Source organism: Culicoides brevitarsis, chromosome 3 (assembly GCF_036172545.1).
Source record: "Culicoides brevitarsis isolate CSIRO-B50_1 chromosome 3, AGI_CSIRO_Cbre_v1, whole genome shotgun sequence".
NCBI lineage: Eukaryota > Metazoa > Arthropoda > Insecta > Diptera > Ceratopogonidae > Culicoides > Culicoides brevitarsis.
In genome coordinates this window covers 35,101,027-35,117,952 of record NC_087087.1, presented here as the reverse complement: position 1 = coordinate 35,117,952, position 16,926 = coordinate 35,101,027, and the positions used below count along the sequence as shown (strand labels likewise).

The window sequence follows — 16,926 nt, the reverse complement described above, 5'->3', positions numbered from 1 at the left end:
TGCTGACTTAAAATCGTGATAAATTTTGCAAGTTAATTTTTGAGCAATTTTAAGCTTGAAACTGAATAAAAAGTCATTCTGAAGATGATTTCCATTCATATTTTCTCAATTTTCGAACAAATAAAATTTTTCACGATTCTTCCTCATGCTGACTTAAAATCGTGATAAATTTTGCAAGTTAATTTTCGAGCAATTTTAAGCTTGAAACTGAATAAAAAGTCATTCTGAAGATGATTTCCATTCATATTTTCTCAATTTTCGAACAAATAAAATTTTTCACGATTCTTCCTCATGCTGACTTAAAATCGTGATAAATTTTGCAAGTTAATTTTCGAGCAATTTTAAGCTTGAAACTGAATAAAAAGTCATTCTGAAGATGATTTCCATTCATATTTTCTCAATTTTCGAACAAATAAAATTTTTCACGATTCTTCCTCATGCTGACTTAAAATCGTGATAAATTTTGCAAGTTAATTTTCGAGCAATTTTAAGCTTGAAACTGAATAAAAAGTCATTCTGAAGATGATTTCCATTCATATTTTCTCAATTTTCGAACAAATAAAATTTTTCACGATTCTTCCTCATGCTGACTTAAAATCGTGATAAATTTTGCAAGTTAATTTTTGAGCAATTTTAAGCTTGAAACTGAATAAAAAGTCATTCTGAAGATGATTTCCATTCATATTTTCTCAATTTTCGAACAAATAAAATTTTTCACGATTCTTCCTCATGCTGACTTAAAATCGTGATAAATTTTGCAAGTTAATTTTCGAGCAATTTTAAGCTTGAAACTGAATAAAAAGTCATTCTGAAGATGATTTCCATTCATATTTTCTCAATTTTCGAACAAATAAAATTTTTCACGATTCTTCCTCATGCTGACTTAAAATCGTGATAAATTTTGCAAGTTAATTTTCGAGCAATTTTAAGCTTGAAACTGAATAAAAAGTCATTCTGAAGATGATTTCCATTCATATTTTCTCAATTTTCGAACAAATAAAATTTTTCACGATTCTTCCTCATGCTGACTTAAAATCGTGATAAATTTTGCAAGTTAATTTTCGAGCAATTTTAAGCTTGAAACTGAATAAAAAGTCATTCTGAAGATGATTTCCATTCATATTTTCTCAATTTTCGAACAAATAAAATTTTTCACGATTCTTCCTCATGCTGACTTAAAATCGTGATAAATTTTGCAAGTTAATTTTCGAGCAATTTTAAGCTTGAAACTGAATAAAAAGTCATTCTGAAGATGATTTCCATTCATATTTTCTCAATTTTCGAACAAATAAAATTTTTCACGATTCTTCCTCATGCTGACTTAAAATCGTGATAAATTTTGCAAGTTAATTTTTGAGCAATTTTAAGCTTGAAACTGAATAAAAAGTCATTCTGAAGATGATTTCCATTCATATTTTCTCAATTTTCGAACAAATAAAATTTTTCACGATTCTTCCTCATGCTGACTTAAAATCGTGATAAATTTTGCAAGTTAATTTTTGAGCAATTTTAAGCTTGAAACTGAATAAAAAGTCATTCTGAAGATGATTTCCATTCATATTTTCTCAATTTTCGAACAAATAAAATTTTTCACGATTCTTCCTCATGCTGACTTAAAATCGTGATAAATTTTGCAAGTTAATTTTTGAGCAATTTTAAGCTTGAAACTGAATAAAAAGTCATTCTGAAGATGATTTCCATTCATATTTTCTCAATTTTCGAACAAATAAAATTTTTCACGATTCTTTCTCATGCTGACTTAAAATCGTGATAAATTTTGCAAGTTAATTTTTGAGCAATTTTAAGCTTGAAACTGAATAAAAAGTCATTCTGAAGATGATTTCCATTCATATTTTCTCAATTTTCGAACAAATAAAATTTTTCACGATTCTTCCTCATGCTGACTTAAAATCGTGATAAATTTTGCAAGTTAATTTTCGAGCAATTTTAAGCTTGAAACTGAATAAAAAGTCATTCTGAAGATGATTTCCATTCATATTTTCTCAATTTTCGAACAAATAAAATTTTTCACGATTCTTCCTCATGCTGACTTAAAATCGTGATAAATTTTGCAAGTTAATTTTCGAGCAATTTTAAGCTTGAAACTGAATAAAAAGTCATTCTGAAGATGATTTCTGTTCATATTGGGTTGATATCTATTGAAACAAAACATCAAAAAATTAGACAAAGAACAAATTTTTAGTTTGTATGAGAAAAGAAAAAATTATATTTGTCATAAATGAAAAAATGAGTTTTTATTTGATAATACTTTATTTTACTAAATTTTAAAGGCACATGATACCACAAAGAGGTTGAACTAAATGCTAACAATTGAATATTTAACTTTTTTTTTATCATAAAATATATTGCTTGGTAATAAAATATCTTTCTTATACTAATGTTGGCTTTTTGCAATGAGTAAAATATTTTCACATTTTCTACTTAATTTTTTTCAAATTTCAAAATTTGTTTTTTTCAATTTTTTTCTCATAAAATATAAAATTTCTTAAAATTTGGCACTTTTTGTATCAAAATTTGATTTTTTTTTATTTTTTAAGAAAATAATTTTTTTAAAATTTTTCATGAAGCAAACATTTTACAAAAATTTTTTTTTTAATTTTTATGAAAACAAAAAATTATTAAAAAAATATTTTTTTTTGAAAATTTTTCATAAAAAAAATAAAATAAAATTTTTGAAAATTTTACAATATGAAAAAAAATTTTCCCTCATTGCGTGAGCCCTATTTAGAATATATTGTAAACGCGTTAAAAGACACAAATATTAATTGAGTACAAGTAATAAGTGAGTTTGAACGAGTAAGTAGATCGGGTGGTGAACAATACTGCACAATATTTAAGTAAACGAAGAATAAAGCGATTAAAATAAAATACTTTGGCTTGTCATTGTCACAGACACTGGAATTCACTCGACATTATTGTTTTCGAAATCTCTGTGACGTTCCTTCGTGGGCGTCGATTTGGCGGAACGTGATGGCTTTGGCGGGGGAGTTGGAGCTCTTTTCTTATCGTCAAAATCAATGGGTTTCCCCGAAATGATCGACGACAAATTTGTTACATAATCCGATTGCACAGGCTTCGAACGCAATGCAATTGTCTCGTAACTCGGATTATAAACGGGCGAATAAATGCTCTCGGCTGTTGAATGACTATCACGTGTCATGTCAGAAGATTCGCCGCTACTTCGATTGCTATTGCCTCCAATTGAACCGAACAGATCAGAGTCACGGGGATTCTTTGGCGGGACTGGCGGAGGCACAGAATCTGTTTCTGTGTCGGAAATCACTAAAAAAAATTTTTTCATTAAATTTTTTTTCGAAAAAAAAATAAATTTTCAAAAAAATACCTTCTGTCAAATTACTATCCAAACTGAGAACTGAACCATTTGTCAAAGTGCTTGGCGGACGAGACATTCGTCGATCATGCTCCGAACGTAAGGGACGTTTTGGCGTTAACGGTTCAGATAATTCAATTCGTGCACTTGGAGACATTCCAACAATCGACGGAGTTGGAGTTGATGGCGATTGCATATCGTATGACGCGAGTGACGAATAACTTCGATTATCATCTCCTACATCGCTAACATGCCATAAACTTGTTTCACGAGAACTCTTCTTTCGTTTCTTGTTGCGTGTCAAAGTTGGTTGGAAAATTTGTGACATTATGCTTCGGGGGTTTTTGTCACTTCTAAAAAAAATAATTTTTTATAAAATTTTAAAAAATAATTTTTCATAGAAAATTTTAAAAAATAATTTTTCATAAAAAATTTTAAAAAATAATTTTTCATAAAAAATTTTAAAAAATAATTTTTCATAAAAAATTTTAAAAAATAATCATTTTTTCCAAAATTATTTTTTACCGCATTTAAAAAAGTTTTTGCGGTATTAAACTCGAAAAAATAATTTTTCATAAAAAATTTTAAAAAATAATTTTTCATAAAAAATTTAAAAAATAATTTTTCATAAAAAATTTAAAAAAATAATTTTTCATTTTTTTTTATTTTGAAAACATAAGTTCAATAATTTTCGAAAAATTATTTTTAGAGTAAAAAAATCATTTTCAGTCCAAAATTATTTTTTTTTTAATTTTTTTAAAATTCCTTGAAAAATTATGAAAAAAGGGCACAGGATAAAATGTTCAAAAAAAATCTTACCCTTCAGAATTAACACTCTCTCCGGATTGTCGATTCGCATTGGTGGGAATATGAACGCCTACCGATCGTCTTAATACCACAATTTGATCAAAATCAGCAGTTCTCTTTCCATATTTCTCCTCAATTTCCGTTTGCATCTTATTAAACTTCTCTTCGATGTTTTTATGGAAATTTTGAAGATCATTGGACTTTGAAGTTAATTCCTTATGAATTGTGACGAGATTTTGCAATAATGGCATCTGATTTGCTATTAAATCCTTCAATTTTTGCACTTCCGAGTAATCACGAGGATTTTTCGCACTATATTCTTCCGATAAGAACGCATTTTCGTAAACTTTCAATCCTCCCATGACAGCAGCTTCGACAACGCCGTTCAATTTCATGCTCAACTGTTGAATCGGAGCATTTGGATTCACGGAATACTTCACAACTAATTCTCGTAAACTTTTGTTCTCCTTCTCCATGGTCTCAATGGCATTTTGAATCGGCGAAACTTTCGTAATTGTCACATTTGTGATCAACGAGCTCTTTAAAATGTTTGGCAAAGGTGTTGCTGTTTCCATAATCATGCGATCGACCCATAAACCGGCAACATCGTCTTTCGCAAAGCCCTCCGCGTAATAAGGACGTCGCAGCTCGAATTTTTGAACGTTGTTGGATTTGTAAAAGTTTGCAATGTTTTCGTGCACAAATTTATCCTGAAGAATTTTCAGTTTTTCACTGGGTATCGGTTTCACAGCGACAGCTTGGATGTACTGAACTTTCGCATCTTGAATGTCTCGTCCCGGAATTTCCAAATTTTGAAGTAATTCCGCTTTTGGATGTTGTCGTTGAAGTCGCGTATTGAAAGACTCGAGTTTTTCGCATTCCGCTCCGCGATAAATGAACTGTTTATTCCGCAAAAACTCGGGAAATCCTTGTCCATAGAAGCCAACACGGAAATATTCACATCCCACGCGAATCATGGAAGGTTTATCGTCTTTTGCGTCTTTTGGGTCCTTTGTCTCTTTTGTGTCCTTTGTATCTTTTGTGTTGTACTCATTCAGAATTTTTTGGTAAAACCCGCTCATGCGTTTATGCAATTCACTTAATCCCTTGTAGTCGTAAGTTTCTGTCTCGAATTGGTAAGCAAGCTCCTTACAAACATCCAATGCCTGAAAATTTAAAAATTTTTAATCAAATTTTTGCAAAAATAAAAAAAAAAAAAAAAAAAAAAAACAATTTAAAAAAAAAAAAAATTAAAAATAATACAGAAAAAAACTATAAAAAATTTAAATTAAAAAAATATAAAAAAAATAAAATTTAAAAAAAAAAAAAAAATTCAAATATATATAAAAAAAAATTTCTAAAAAATGAAAAAAAATTCTTACCGTTTCCCACATTCGCCCTTTGTCGAAGAGCTCGATGATATAATGATGCAATTGCTCCTTCAATTCTCGATGCGTTATTGCCTCAAATCGTTCTGTAAACTCACATTTGAGATTATTCGACAACTTTATGTCGTCCCATTTTAACAGTCCCGAGAGTTTTTTCACCGTGTAAGCCGCTTCCGTGTAATTATCGCACATTTTGTGCAAATTATAGAGACGTGCCAGGTACCGAACGTACATATCTGTATGTTTTGTCTCTGCATAAAACTCCAAAATTTGCACAATGCATGCCATTTGATTGTCAATACTTTGTTCCTTAAGAACATTTCGATACTCGAGCAACTTTCCCATTAGCATGACAGCTTTTTTCACAAAAGCAACTCCTTCTTCCTTCAAGTTGACGACTTGTTTGCACGTTCCCGTCATCATTTTATCGAACAAATGTCGATAGGCTTCGTCTCCATCGCCTCGTTGGATTAAATGATCCAACTTTTTGATCATTTCCGTCTCAAAATCGTTGAAATTTCCCTTGCAATGTCCCGAATTGCGTTTCGTATCGCCAAAACTGTCGGGTACATAACGCGAAGAAAGTGCCTCGCTCATCATCATATCCGGAAATATGGGAATTGATGCTTTACGGATTTCCTCATCAGGTAACATGCTCATCTCGAGGATAGATCCAACGAGTTCCGGTATGAAATGAACCTTATATTCGCCCAAATTGAACCACATTCGACGAACTTCAACAGCAGTTTCGCGTCGAATGTCTCGATATCGCTTAATGATGATGGATTTCTTGTTCGACGAGAACTGATCGATTTGCAACGACTTTTGAACGAGAAAACTCGTGGCACAATGGAAGAATTTCGACCAAACATCTTTCACGAAAGTGACTTCGTTGTCGCGATTCTTCGTGTAAAAGTGCTCCATGATGATGACAGAAAAGTGACGTAAACTTTCGAGAATCACGGTATTTTGATGCATTATCATATCCATCCAGTCAGGCGGGAAGACAGATTTTTGAACAAGATTCGCGAAAACGCAGAGAATTTCCGACAAGAAATCTTGTTTATCCAACTTTGAGGGGAGATTTTGCACGTAAATTCGATAATGATCGGCTCGCATGTGATGAAAAATCCCAAGCATGATGGCAACAAGATTTCCTTTCAACGGATTGTCATCCGACATGGCAACAACACTCTGGATAATTGTTCGAAGGATCGATGTCATGATGGTTTTTATATCATGTTCAACTGTTCCGATGTTCGTGCGCGACAAATTCTTCAACACATTGTTCAAAATGTTGATACATTCTTGCATCTGTGGAAGGAAAAACGAAAAATTAGCAAATTTCAACGAGAAAAAATTAAGAAAAAAATTCAAACGTCTACAGGGTGTTTGTTAATCACTTTCAATCCACACATCAAACTACTCACAAATCACTCGTTACATCGAAATTTCGTGTCGTTCGTGTTTTTTTTTTACCTTATTTGTCACAACGGATGGTCTTTCAATCTGGTTCGGATCGATACCCAATAAAATTTGCAACTTCTTATTTGTGTTTTGCTGATTGATGATTGCCGTTGCCAAGTTCAATCGGTTATCATTCTGTGTTTATTTTTTGTGTGGTTTTGTGTTTCAATGTGTTAAAAAAGGGCACACGACACATTTTTTTTATGGAAAAAAATTTATAGAAAATCAGTTTCGGCTTAAATTTTGAGGAATTAGTTGACAAGTGACAATGGCAAGCAATGCGTGAGGCAATTAATTAACGAAAAAACAAACAAACAAAAAAACCAAGAATTTCTCCTTGACATACAAAAAATGCACACATGAAATTAATGGAAGCACAATAGTAAGTTTTAGAGACATTCACAAGCAACACGGATTAATAACAATGCAAAACATGCGTTTGGGATTTATTAAAATTTAGGTTGAAGCAATGAGAGAAAAATTTCATATTAAAAAAAAATTTTTCATGATAAAAAAAAATTTTTTTTTATAAAAAAAATAAATATTTTTAAAAAAAATATTTATTTTTCAAAAAAAAAATAAAAATTTTATGAAATTGAATTTTTTTGATAAAAATTAATTTTTAATTAAAAATTTAAGTTAAAAATAATTTTTTAAATTTTAATATTTTTCGAAAAAAATTCAATGCAAGAGAATTTTTAAAATTATGAATTTTTAATCAAAAAATGAAAAAAAAAGATAAAAATTAAAAAGAAGTCAAAAATTCAAATTTCATCAAAAAAAAAATTTTTTTTTTCTTATTAATTTTTTTAACTTTTATTTTTTTTATTAATTAATTTTTTTATTATTCGAAAATTTGAAAAAAAAAAATTTTTTTTTCGAGTCAATAATTTTAAATTTTAATTTCAAATATACCTAAATAAAATTTCTTTGAAATATGAAAAAAATGCCTCATTGCTTCAACCCATTTAATGCAATAACACGTAAAAAGCATAAACCATAAAAAATTGTAAAAACTTACCTCTGAATTCCCTTCTAGTCTCTCAACGATCTGTTTACAGAAGACAGGCAGCAATATTGCACGACATTGTGGCAATCTGAATATTTGCGATTCAACTAAATCCTTAATTGCGATCATCTTGGATTGACTCAAATGTCCCGGCGGAATGCTGTTGATGATGCCCTCGACTTTGTGACTAAAAAATAACGAAGAATTCATGAGATGATGTAAAATAATATTCAAAAAAGGAGATTCTGCGATGATAATAGTCGTTTGTTCGTGGGCATTCGCGACATGCATATTAATGAGATGCTCTCTGCGAATTATATAAGAGCTCAAACACATCAGATTCGGCATCAGTAGTTGTTGGAATTTGTCAAACGCAAAATGTTCACAATCATTTTTCTCGTGTTAACGGCTTTTTCGTGTACAAAAGCTGACGTTTCAGATTTAAATCGTCCTCGATTCAGCTTGAAACACGAATACGCGAAAATTTTCGGAAATAACGAGTTGCCTGAAAAAATTATTCGACAACCTTTTCGTCCTGATCCACACGGAATTCCAATTTATCATCGCCCGTCGCTGACACAAGAGCAAGTTGTTGATTTGGAAGAGAAAACTCACGAAGGATATCATTACGAGAAACCAAATATTCCATTTCCTCCGCCTGAAATTGAGACAGATTTTGAACCAACAACTCCTCATCCCTCTGAAGTCTTGCCTCTGCCGCCGAATGAAGAAATTGACAACAGCTTTTTGCAAGTTCAGCAGTTGAATAATCCCGCGCCATGGAAACCCGAAGGATTTTTCGTGTTTGAATCGCCTGTTGCATTGAGTCATCATCAGAGCGTTGTCTATTACATGTTGCCGAAACTCTCGAATGTACAAGCAGCAAATTTCAAGCAACCCAGCAAAAATGGACATTTCATCCCGAAAGTTTTTTATCTGCCTCCCGACTATTATCATCATCAAAATGGAAGATTTTAAAGAAATTTAGGCAATTTTTATGAAAATCAAAAATAAAGTCCGATTTTAAAAGTCGAAAATCTAAAATAAAAAAGTTTTATGATACTTTGAAAAATATTTAAGTTAAGCAATAATTTTTTTATATTTTTCAGAAATTACTGATCAGAATTTTTTCGGCGAAAAACACTACTTTTTATCAAAATTTTTAAGAGATTTTCCGCCATCTTGTTTTTTATTGATCTAACTTTTTAAAGATACTCAAGATGGCAGAATTATTTCAAATTAATTTGTGAGTCTACAAATTACAATAAAAATTACGACAAAACTACAATTTTTGTTTGATCTTCCGATCTTTGCAATGGCGGTCAAAGATCTTTAAGATCGGATATTTGATAATTTTGGCGGGAAATTTTATTCGCGTTATTTTGATTAGATTAAAAGGTTTTTTAGAAACTGAATTCAATTTGTTAATCAAAAATTCAGCAAAAAAAGCTTTTAATTCAATTAATTAAATTGAATTGTTAATTTTCAAAATAACGCGAAAAAATTTTCCCGCCAAAATTTATTTTAAAAAATTTTGGACCTTATTTTTGATTTTCATTTGGAATAAAAAAAAAATAAAACTTACCTCAATTTAATTGGATCGTAAACTTTAATTAAATCCGAAGCAACAACATGCAAATACTTCAAAACAGCTCCTTTTGACTTCAGCAACGACTTTTCCGGGTTGTTATTGGAAATGAGAATATTGAATGCCACTAAAAGCCCTTCGATCAACGTGTCAAATTTATTTTGCTCCATTAACTGCGTGCAATTTGTGAACAAAATTCTCGATTGAACGATGAATTTCATGATATAATGCAAATGTTTCAGGACTTTAAACAAATCATCATCGCGAGTATTTTCCAAATGCACCGTATCAAATATCTGCGATCGCAACAATTCAATGAGCTTTGAATATGCCAAAGTTGCTGAAAAGCCCTCTTTGATGTACAAATCCAATACTGACTCGAAAAGTTTGTATTTTGGGTTGGAAACGACATCGATGAGCCTCACGACGTTTTGAAATACGAGTTTTTCGTGCTCAGCATGTGCATCAAAGATGAAAAATAACGCATCGAGTATATCTTGTAGGAATTTAACCATTTCCGCTTCATCGACATTCAATAAGTCTTGAAGAGATTGTTCAAGAGCTTCTTTGTTGGATTGCCAATTGAGTAAACTAAGCAATTTTCGGTCTTGTGTGAGTCGCGTACTGCATAAATTAGTCTTCACGTAGAAGGAATCTTTGGGTTGGAACGAGAATCCTTGCGTCGAAGGCTTTTCCGCAGCAGGATCGACTTTCGTAGGTAACGTAAGGTAATTTCGCATCATCGAATCATCGATTTTCTTGTCGATTTTGTACACAGCGAGACTATGTTCGCCTTGTTGAATCGCCGTTTCGTCTTCCGCCATGAGTTTCATGTGTGCCAAAGCGAATGGCTTATTTCCCTTGTCTTTAGATTCTTGACTGTGACGATGTTTGAACAAAAATCTCACATGACAATGCTTGAAATTCTCGATAGGCAGCACAATTTTGATCGTTTCAACCCATTTTGGATGCTCATCGTGCGCATAAACAATTGTGCGATATTCATCTTCCAAATTTGAACCTCCGCCCTTGGAAATTGCATTTGGCACGACATCGCCATTCTCGAGACACACCGTAACATGAACTTCTATATTTGTTTCGCCTCGTCTTACGGATTTGGCGAGATCAGCTCCAACCAGTGTCAAGTAAAGATCATTTCTGATGTCGCCGGGCAAAATTACTTCGGGAAATCCCATTTTGCGTGCAAAGGAAATGTTTCGCAAAATATGCGCATAATCCTCTTTGATCTGTTTGATGTCTCCATGCAACATTTCCACGCTCACACTGATGTTACGAGTATCTGTAACCGCATCTGGCTTATCGCGATTCATCAGAACGCGTCTTAGATATGCATCGAGACACTCTTTTTCATGTACATGAATTGTCATGTCGATGCTATTGTCGAAATCGCCGGGTCGGGATCGAATTGGAGTCAAATCCAGTATCGCAACGCCAAATGGGCGTCTCAAATGATCGATCACGGATAAGCTTTGGTTCGAAATTGACGATTCACGACGATGACCAATAGAGAAATTCGGTAAAATTGTCTTCCGCGGCGCTTGTTGAGCATCAGGATCGCGTGCTTCCATCGCGCCAACTCGTACCATGAACGCAACGAGAAATAATTTGGTCTGATCGATATCATCGGTGCTCATATCCGTGAACAAAAGTTTAATTTCTTTGTAGGAATCGCCTTTTACCCATGGCACGAGATAATTTTCCGTCAATTGCGCTACTTGACTCGCCTGCACCGTGTAAATAGTAAAAAGTAACTCCATGTCGTCGACGAATTTGCATTGGATATTGTTGACAGTGACGAGAAAGTTGTGCGAAATAATGTTGAAATTCTTTGAATTTCGATTTCGATTCGCGATTTTGCCTGTTGTGGTTGATTGCTTGATACGTTCGACCGCTTTGCAATGCAATTCGTACAGTTGTGTCGTGGAAATTGAGCTGAAGTCAATTATGTCGCCAGCATCATCACGCACTACCATATCCAGCTTTAACATGTTGTTTCCCGTGTCAATTTGCGCAGTGGCCTTCAGCTTCAATTCACGAAATTCATCCGTGGGTAAATTACCTGACAGTAATTGTTGACGCAATTTAATTAAATTTAACATTTTCTCCTGCAGTCCTATGAAATTTTTCTTGTCGTTCTACAAAAAAAAAAACAATAAAATTAATCAACGAAGCGCGTCATTAAAAAAAATGAGATTTACCAAGTAGAAGCTGTTCAAATGATTGTGCCACTCTTTCAAAACTGTTGTAATTTCCTCGACAATCGAGCTTCGTTTTATCTTGTACACGTCGCGGAAGCCATCGGAGCACTTGTAAGCATCAACAATGACGACAAAATTCTTCGGAAATATCCCATGTTGGTGTCGATCGTCTTTCTTATATCCGAAATACCAATTTTCACTTTCGCTCTTGATTATGATGGCATCTCCCGTCGTCAACGACAATCTCTTCGCGGCGTCTTGGCTGTAATGGCTCTTCGCTAAGTTGGAAAAAAAATTTTTTTGATTAAATTTCAACGCAATATCGTCTAAATAGAACGAAAAACAACTACTGAATGACTTTTTTTTCGCTTATCGCAGGCAAAAACGCTTAATTGCCAGTTTTTTCGAGCGAGAGAGAGAGGTGACCGTCATAAACAAAACAAAAAAAAGTGAAATAATAAGGGGTTTGTTAACACACAAACGAAATTTGAGCTGCTTCCTGTGATCAAATGCCTACAAGGGCACAATAGTCAAAATATACGTCGAGAGAAAGAGCATTCTAATCATCTCAGCTCGGCGATAAGCTATTATTTTACTGCATTCAGTTCTCACAAAGTTCTAAGTCAGCGTTGTAAAAAGTATCGCACTGTGTCGTGATTCACTCGTCGTCATCAACATCAACACACGAGCTGATCATGATAAGCATTTTATTTGAAAAGTTCATTTGGTTGCATAATCCAATAATTTTCGCGTTAAATTGTGGCAATTTTGTTGATGTTTACATTGTGTTTCCATCGAATCTCGTATTTTTCGATGGAATTTTGAGTTTTTCCATGAAAAGCGGAGATGAATTTGGATTTTTTGTACCACACCCCGCAAAGCGAGTCATCGCCGTGTGATAAGCGAGAAAATTCGGGATTTTCGGGCACTTCTTACCAATTCCATACAGCCAACCGCCTTTGATTGGACTCCAAATAGTCATTTTTGTGATTAAAACATTTTTGGGTTAAAAAAATAAGAAAATTAAAACAAAATTCAAATAAAAACACACAAGCGAAGTAAACTTAAACAACAATATTGTGAGAACTGTCAAAATGCGGGATTGGCATTGGTGTGTGATGAGAGTTTGTTCTATGCATGATGATAGCTTTAAAAAAATAGAAAAAAAATTTTTTTTTTTAAGTTTTTAACTTCTTAAATAATTTTTATATTTTTAAATTTTTTAAAATATTTTTTAAATATTTAAAAAAATATTTTTTTAAAATATTTTTTTAAATATTTTTTTAAAATATTTTTTTAAATATTTTTTAAAATATTTTTTTAAATATTTTTTTAAAATATTTTTTTAAATATTTTTTTATTTTTTTAAATATTTTTTTTTTATTTTTTTAATTTGTGAAATGAAATAAAAAAATTAAGTTCAGTTAATTTTATTTTAATTAAATTTTTTAAAATATTGTTTGTAACAATTTAATTGTTCGCTAAAAATCTCCGTTAATTCAAAGCGTTTCGTTCGGTATTTTTTTAATAAATAATTCGAATTTTTTAAATTTTTATCTACTTTTGTGCTGATTGATCGAGTCCCATGGCATATACGAACTTCCTTCGTCCATCAAGATACCACATAGCTTCATGGTACGTTCGTGGGATAATTTGGGGGAGTTTTTCCGACGACGAGTACGTATAAAAGAAGGAATTTGTCGTTGTACGTTGTCCTGTAACAGCATCAAAAACTTCCGCAAGCACGACAATTTCCATGTAATGCATCTCCGTGAAGATTACGTGTGCGCTCATATTGATCAGGGATGAGACATCGACAGGCGCATGGAAGCTAATATCTGAAATATTCACTAAAGTTGGGCGATGCTTGCTAAATTGGTATGCCAAGGCCCAACTAAGCTCCAAAGCGTGTCTCATAAGGAAACCTCCGAAGACTTTATTGTGTGCATTACGATCTTCAGGATGCGAAAAGATGATATTTGACATGTCAGCGTCTTCCATCCAAACAGTTCCCGGAGGAAGAATACGTTTATTGAACGCTTTGCTACTCACATCGATACTTTTCTTAAACATCTCGTGAATGAGCGTTTGTTCGTACGCATTTGGCGGAGATTTCATCAAATCTTGCTTTTGCAGTAACGAACGACGTTTTTTTCTGCCTTCGCCGCCCTCGAAAATGAGTTTTTCCTCATCGTTCGCTGGAACGAGCGGATTTACGCATGCCGCTCGAGTATTTGTTGGATCACGAGCTGCCATCAAAAATAGCGCTCGCGTCATTTTTCGCCATTTTCCGTGTTGTTTCTGTTCCATCCAAATGACGCACTCAATACTCGATCTGCCGACCCAACTAACGTGTCCCGAAAGTCTCACATCCGCATCGTGCTTCGGCACTAAATCCGTAAAATCGATTTTATCGACAGAAATTGTCACAAAAGTGTACGGGAGATGCACTTTCGGATCCAAATTTGGAATTTTGACGTGATTATGAACAATCCAGACCGCAAACATGTCCATATCTTCCATTAAACGCCCGAATCGAATTGTTCCCAGAAATCCGACGTATTTGTCGCGCAATGCGAGATCCGATCCAATTGGGATGATTGCAGATGTGAACGAATCTTGCATACTACGAGCCGGCAATCCTTCTTGCGATTCGGGAACATATTGACTCAAGTGCTCACGCGTACTCACAATTGGATTGTAGAAACTTTGAATGCCAAGCGCTTCAATAATTTTTTGTTTAACTAAAAAAAAAAGAGAAATGTATGGCAAAACATCAAATAAAAACGTGTGTGACCTTTGGACTTGACGTCATCCAAAAATAATCACACAAAAATAGCGAAAAAAGGCTTCGTGAGTCATTACCTTCAGCCATCGTGCCAGCTGTGGCTTCATAATCCTTGCTTGAATTTGCTGTTCCTCCTAATTGCGACGGTCCGCTCGTGATCGTGCTGCAAAATTTATGAATGAAATGAATTTTTACCAAATAAGAGAGAAATTAAAAGTCAAGGTGTACCGTAAAAATGATGTTTTCGCCGACAATTGACACAATTTTGGAGTTTTGGCATCCGATAGTAACAGTTTGGAGGCATTTCGCAGCAATCGGAGTTGATTCACTCTAAGGAGCATTTTTACAGGTTTTTATTGCTGAAAAATTGATAAGTGCGATGATGTCGATCGGTGTTGTTTGTTTTGACTGAAAATATTAAAAAATTTTTACTCGACGTAAGTTTTCGATATAAGCGCATTTTGTATTTATGTGGAATTTTACTTGATTTTCCTTTGTTTTTAAAATTTTGAACATGAAGATAGCAAAAAAATATTAAATTATGAGAAAAAAACTTGAAATTTTTCAGAAATTTTTTTTAAATGTTCAATGAAAATCACAAAATTTATGAGTTCGAGTATGAAATTTCGCTCTATTTGACTTCCAAAGAAATTAATTTAATTATTTTTTAATTTTTTCAGGTCTCAAAAAGCATCTTACTTTAGAATTAAAACAAAAAGACCGATTAAAAGTGATTTTTTACGAAATGAACCTACTCGAGAGCTACAATTTTAATAAATTGCGGCGGCGAAGTAGAAATTCATTCAAATTTGTGAAAAAAAAGTCGAACGTTATAATAATTCTTCCATGAAACTTGCCCTGAGCAATGACTTTCATCAAAAAAAAAAAAATTTTCAACATTTGGAAAAAAAATTTATATCTTCGTCTCAGCTCATATATCGACAAATAATTAGCTGTCTATTCACACGATACCTACTCTGTTTAAGCATTGAGCATCCCAATTTGCAGTGCAAATCTATCAATATCCCATATAAATAATACAAAATTTACAAATGCTCATTATAAATTACAGTTGCATGTTACAAAGACAGTCAATTAATTAATTTCCCTGCAACTGTACGCATTTACGGCCCTACAGGAATCATTTGCATTTATAAATGCAACATATGGCTCCATGGTTACCGCCGCATTCAAAATAGGTGTTTCTCTTTATCCGATGAATAGTATTTATTTATTATTGTTATTCATCGTGTTACATATTGTCCTTGGAAATTTTCATATTTATTTTCAGGGAGTTAATTAATTATTACTTACCGAGAATAATGCAGCTTTTTCCATTGAATTTTGTGGAATTTTCACTAAATTTATGAATTTTTTCTCAGTTTCAATTTTTTTAGCAGTTTTGAGTAATAAAATGCTTAAAAATGATAAATTAGAGCCCTCTGATAAATTTTTATCCATTTGGAGAAAGATTTGACAAAAATTGCTTTGACATAGTTTTTTTGCTCTTGATTTAGTTTTTAAAACAAAACTGTGTCAAAGAAAAAATATTTTTTCAGTTTCAACTTTTTGGCAGTTTTGAGTTATAAAATGCTTAAAAATGATAAATTAGAGCCCTCTGATAAATTTTTATCCATTTGGAGTAAGATTTGACAAAAATTGCTTTGACACAGTTTTTGACACAGTTTTTTTGCTCTTGATTTAGTTTTTAAAACAAAACTGTGTCAAAGAAAAAAAATTTTTTCAGTTTCAACTTTTTGGCAGTTTTGAGTTATAAAATGCTTAAAAATGATAAATTAGAGCCCTCTGACAAATTTTTATCCATTTGGAGCAAGATTTGACAAAAATTGCTTTGACACAGTTTTTTTATTTAGTTTTGCTCTTGATTTAGTTTTCAAATCAAAACTGTGTCAAAGAAAAAATTTTTTTTCAGTTTCAATTTTTTGACAGTTTTGAGTTATAAAATGATTAAAAATGATAAATTAGAGCCCTCTGACAAATTTTTATCCATTTGGAGCAAGATTTGACAAAAATTGCTTTGACACAGTTTTTGACATTGTTTTTGACACAGTTTTGCTCTTGATTTAGTTTTCAAATCAAAACTGTGTCAAAGAAAAAATTTTTTTTCAGTTTCATATTTTCGGCAGTTTTGAGTTATAAAATGATTAAAAATGATAAATTAGAGCCCCTCTGATAAATTTTTATCCATTTGGAGTAAGATTTGACAAAAATTGCTTTGACACAGTTTTTGACATAGTTTTTGACACAGTTTTGCTCTTGATTTATTTTTCAAATCAAAACTGTGTCA

The 16,926-nt window shown here is 32.5% G+C and overlaps 2 protein-coding genes across 3 annotated transcripts; both read right to left on the bottom strand.

Annotated features, from left to right (window-relative positions):
- Nucleotides 1–2,382: 2,382 nt before the first annotated feature.
- Nucleotides 2,383–12,968, bottom strand: LOC134833044 (dedicator of cytokinesis protein 1). Of its 2 annotated transcripts, XM_063847199.1 has the most exons (9): nt 12,767–12,968; nt 11,831–12,108; nt 9,609–11,767; nt 8,036–8,210; nt 7,027–7,149; nt 5,542–6,861; nt 4,172–5,325; nt 3,365–3,705; nt 2,383–3,303 (listed from the first exon to the last, which is right to left on the bottom strand). In XM_063847199.1, exons 1-9 carry the CDS (start codon nt 12,810–12,812, stop codon nt 2,924–2,926), a joined length of 5,976 nt encoding a protein of 1,991 aa, XP_063703269.1. In that variant the 5' UTR covers nt 12,813–12,968; the 3' UTR covers nt 2,383–2,923. The 2 variants fall into 2 exon arrangements, with proteins under 2 accessions (XP_063703269.1, XP_063703271.1); XM_063847201.1 differs by lacking the exon at nt 7,027–7,149.
- Nucleotides 12,969–13,254: 286 nt separating this feature from the next.
- Nucleotides 13,255–15,026, bottom strand: LOC134833670 (acyl-coenzyme A thioesterase 9, mitochondrial-like). The gene is made up of 3 exons (XM_063848076.1): nt 14,847–15,026; nt 14,696–14,781; nt 13,255–14,574 (listed from the first exon to the last, which is right to left on the bottom strand). The coding sequence occupies exons 1-3, from the start codon at nt 14,957–14,959 to the stop codon at nt 13,388–13,390; spliced, it is 1,386 nt and encodes a 461-aa protein (XP_063704146.1). The 5' UTR covers nt 14,960–15,026; the 3' UTR covers nt 13,255–13,387.
- Between the last annotated feature and the right edge of the window lie 1,900 nt (nt 15,027–16,926).

What these genes read in the sequence shown, in the direction of transcription:
- LOC134833044 (XM_063847199.1), bottom strand. Translation starts at nt 12,812, where the DNA reads ATGACTATTTGGAGTCCAATCAAAGGCGGTTGGCTGTATGGAATTG. An exon ending in AAGGGCGAATGTGGGAAACG is followed by an intron (nt 5,326 to 5,541) that starts GTAAGAATTTTT and finishes TTAAATTTTCAG; the next exon opens with GCATTGGATGTTTGTAAGGA. An exon ending in GAGAGTGTTAATTCTGAAGG is followed by an intron (nt 3,706 to 4,171) that starts GTAAGATTTTTT and finishes TATTTTTTTTAG; the next exon opens with AAGTGACAAAAACCCCCGAA.
- LOC134833670 (XM_063848076.1), bottom strand. Translation starts at nt 14,959, where the DNA reads ATGCTCCTTAGAGTGAATCAACTCCGATTGCTGCGAAATGCCTCCAAA. An exon ending in GCGAAAACATCATTTTTACG is followed by an intron (nt 14,782 to 14,846) that starts GTACACCTTGAC and finishes TAAATTTTGCAG; the next exon opens with CACGATCACGAGCGGACCGT. An exon ending in AGCTGGCACGATGGCTGAAG is followed by an intron (nt 14,575 to 14,695) that starts GTAATGACTCAC and finishes TTTTTTTTTTAG; the next exon opens with TTAAACAAAAAATTATTGAA.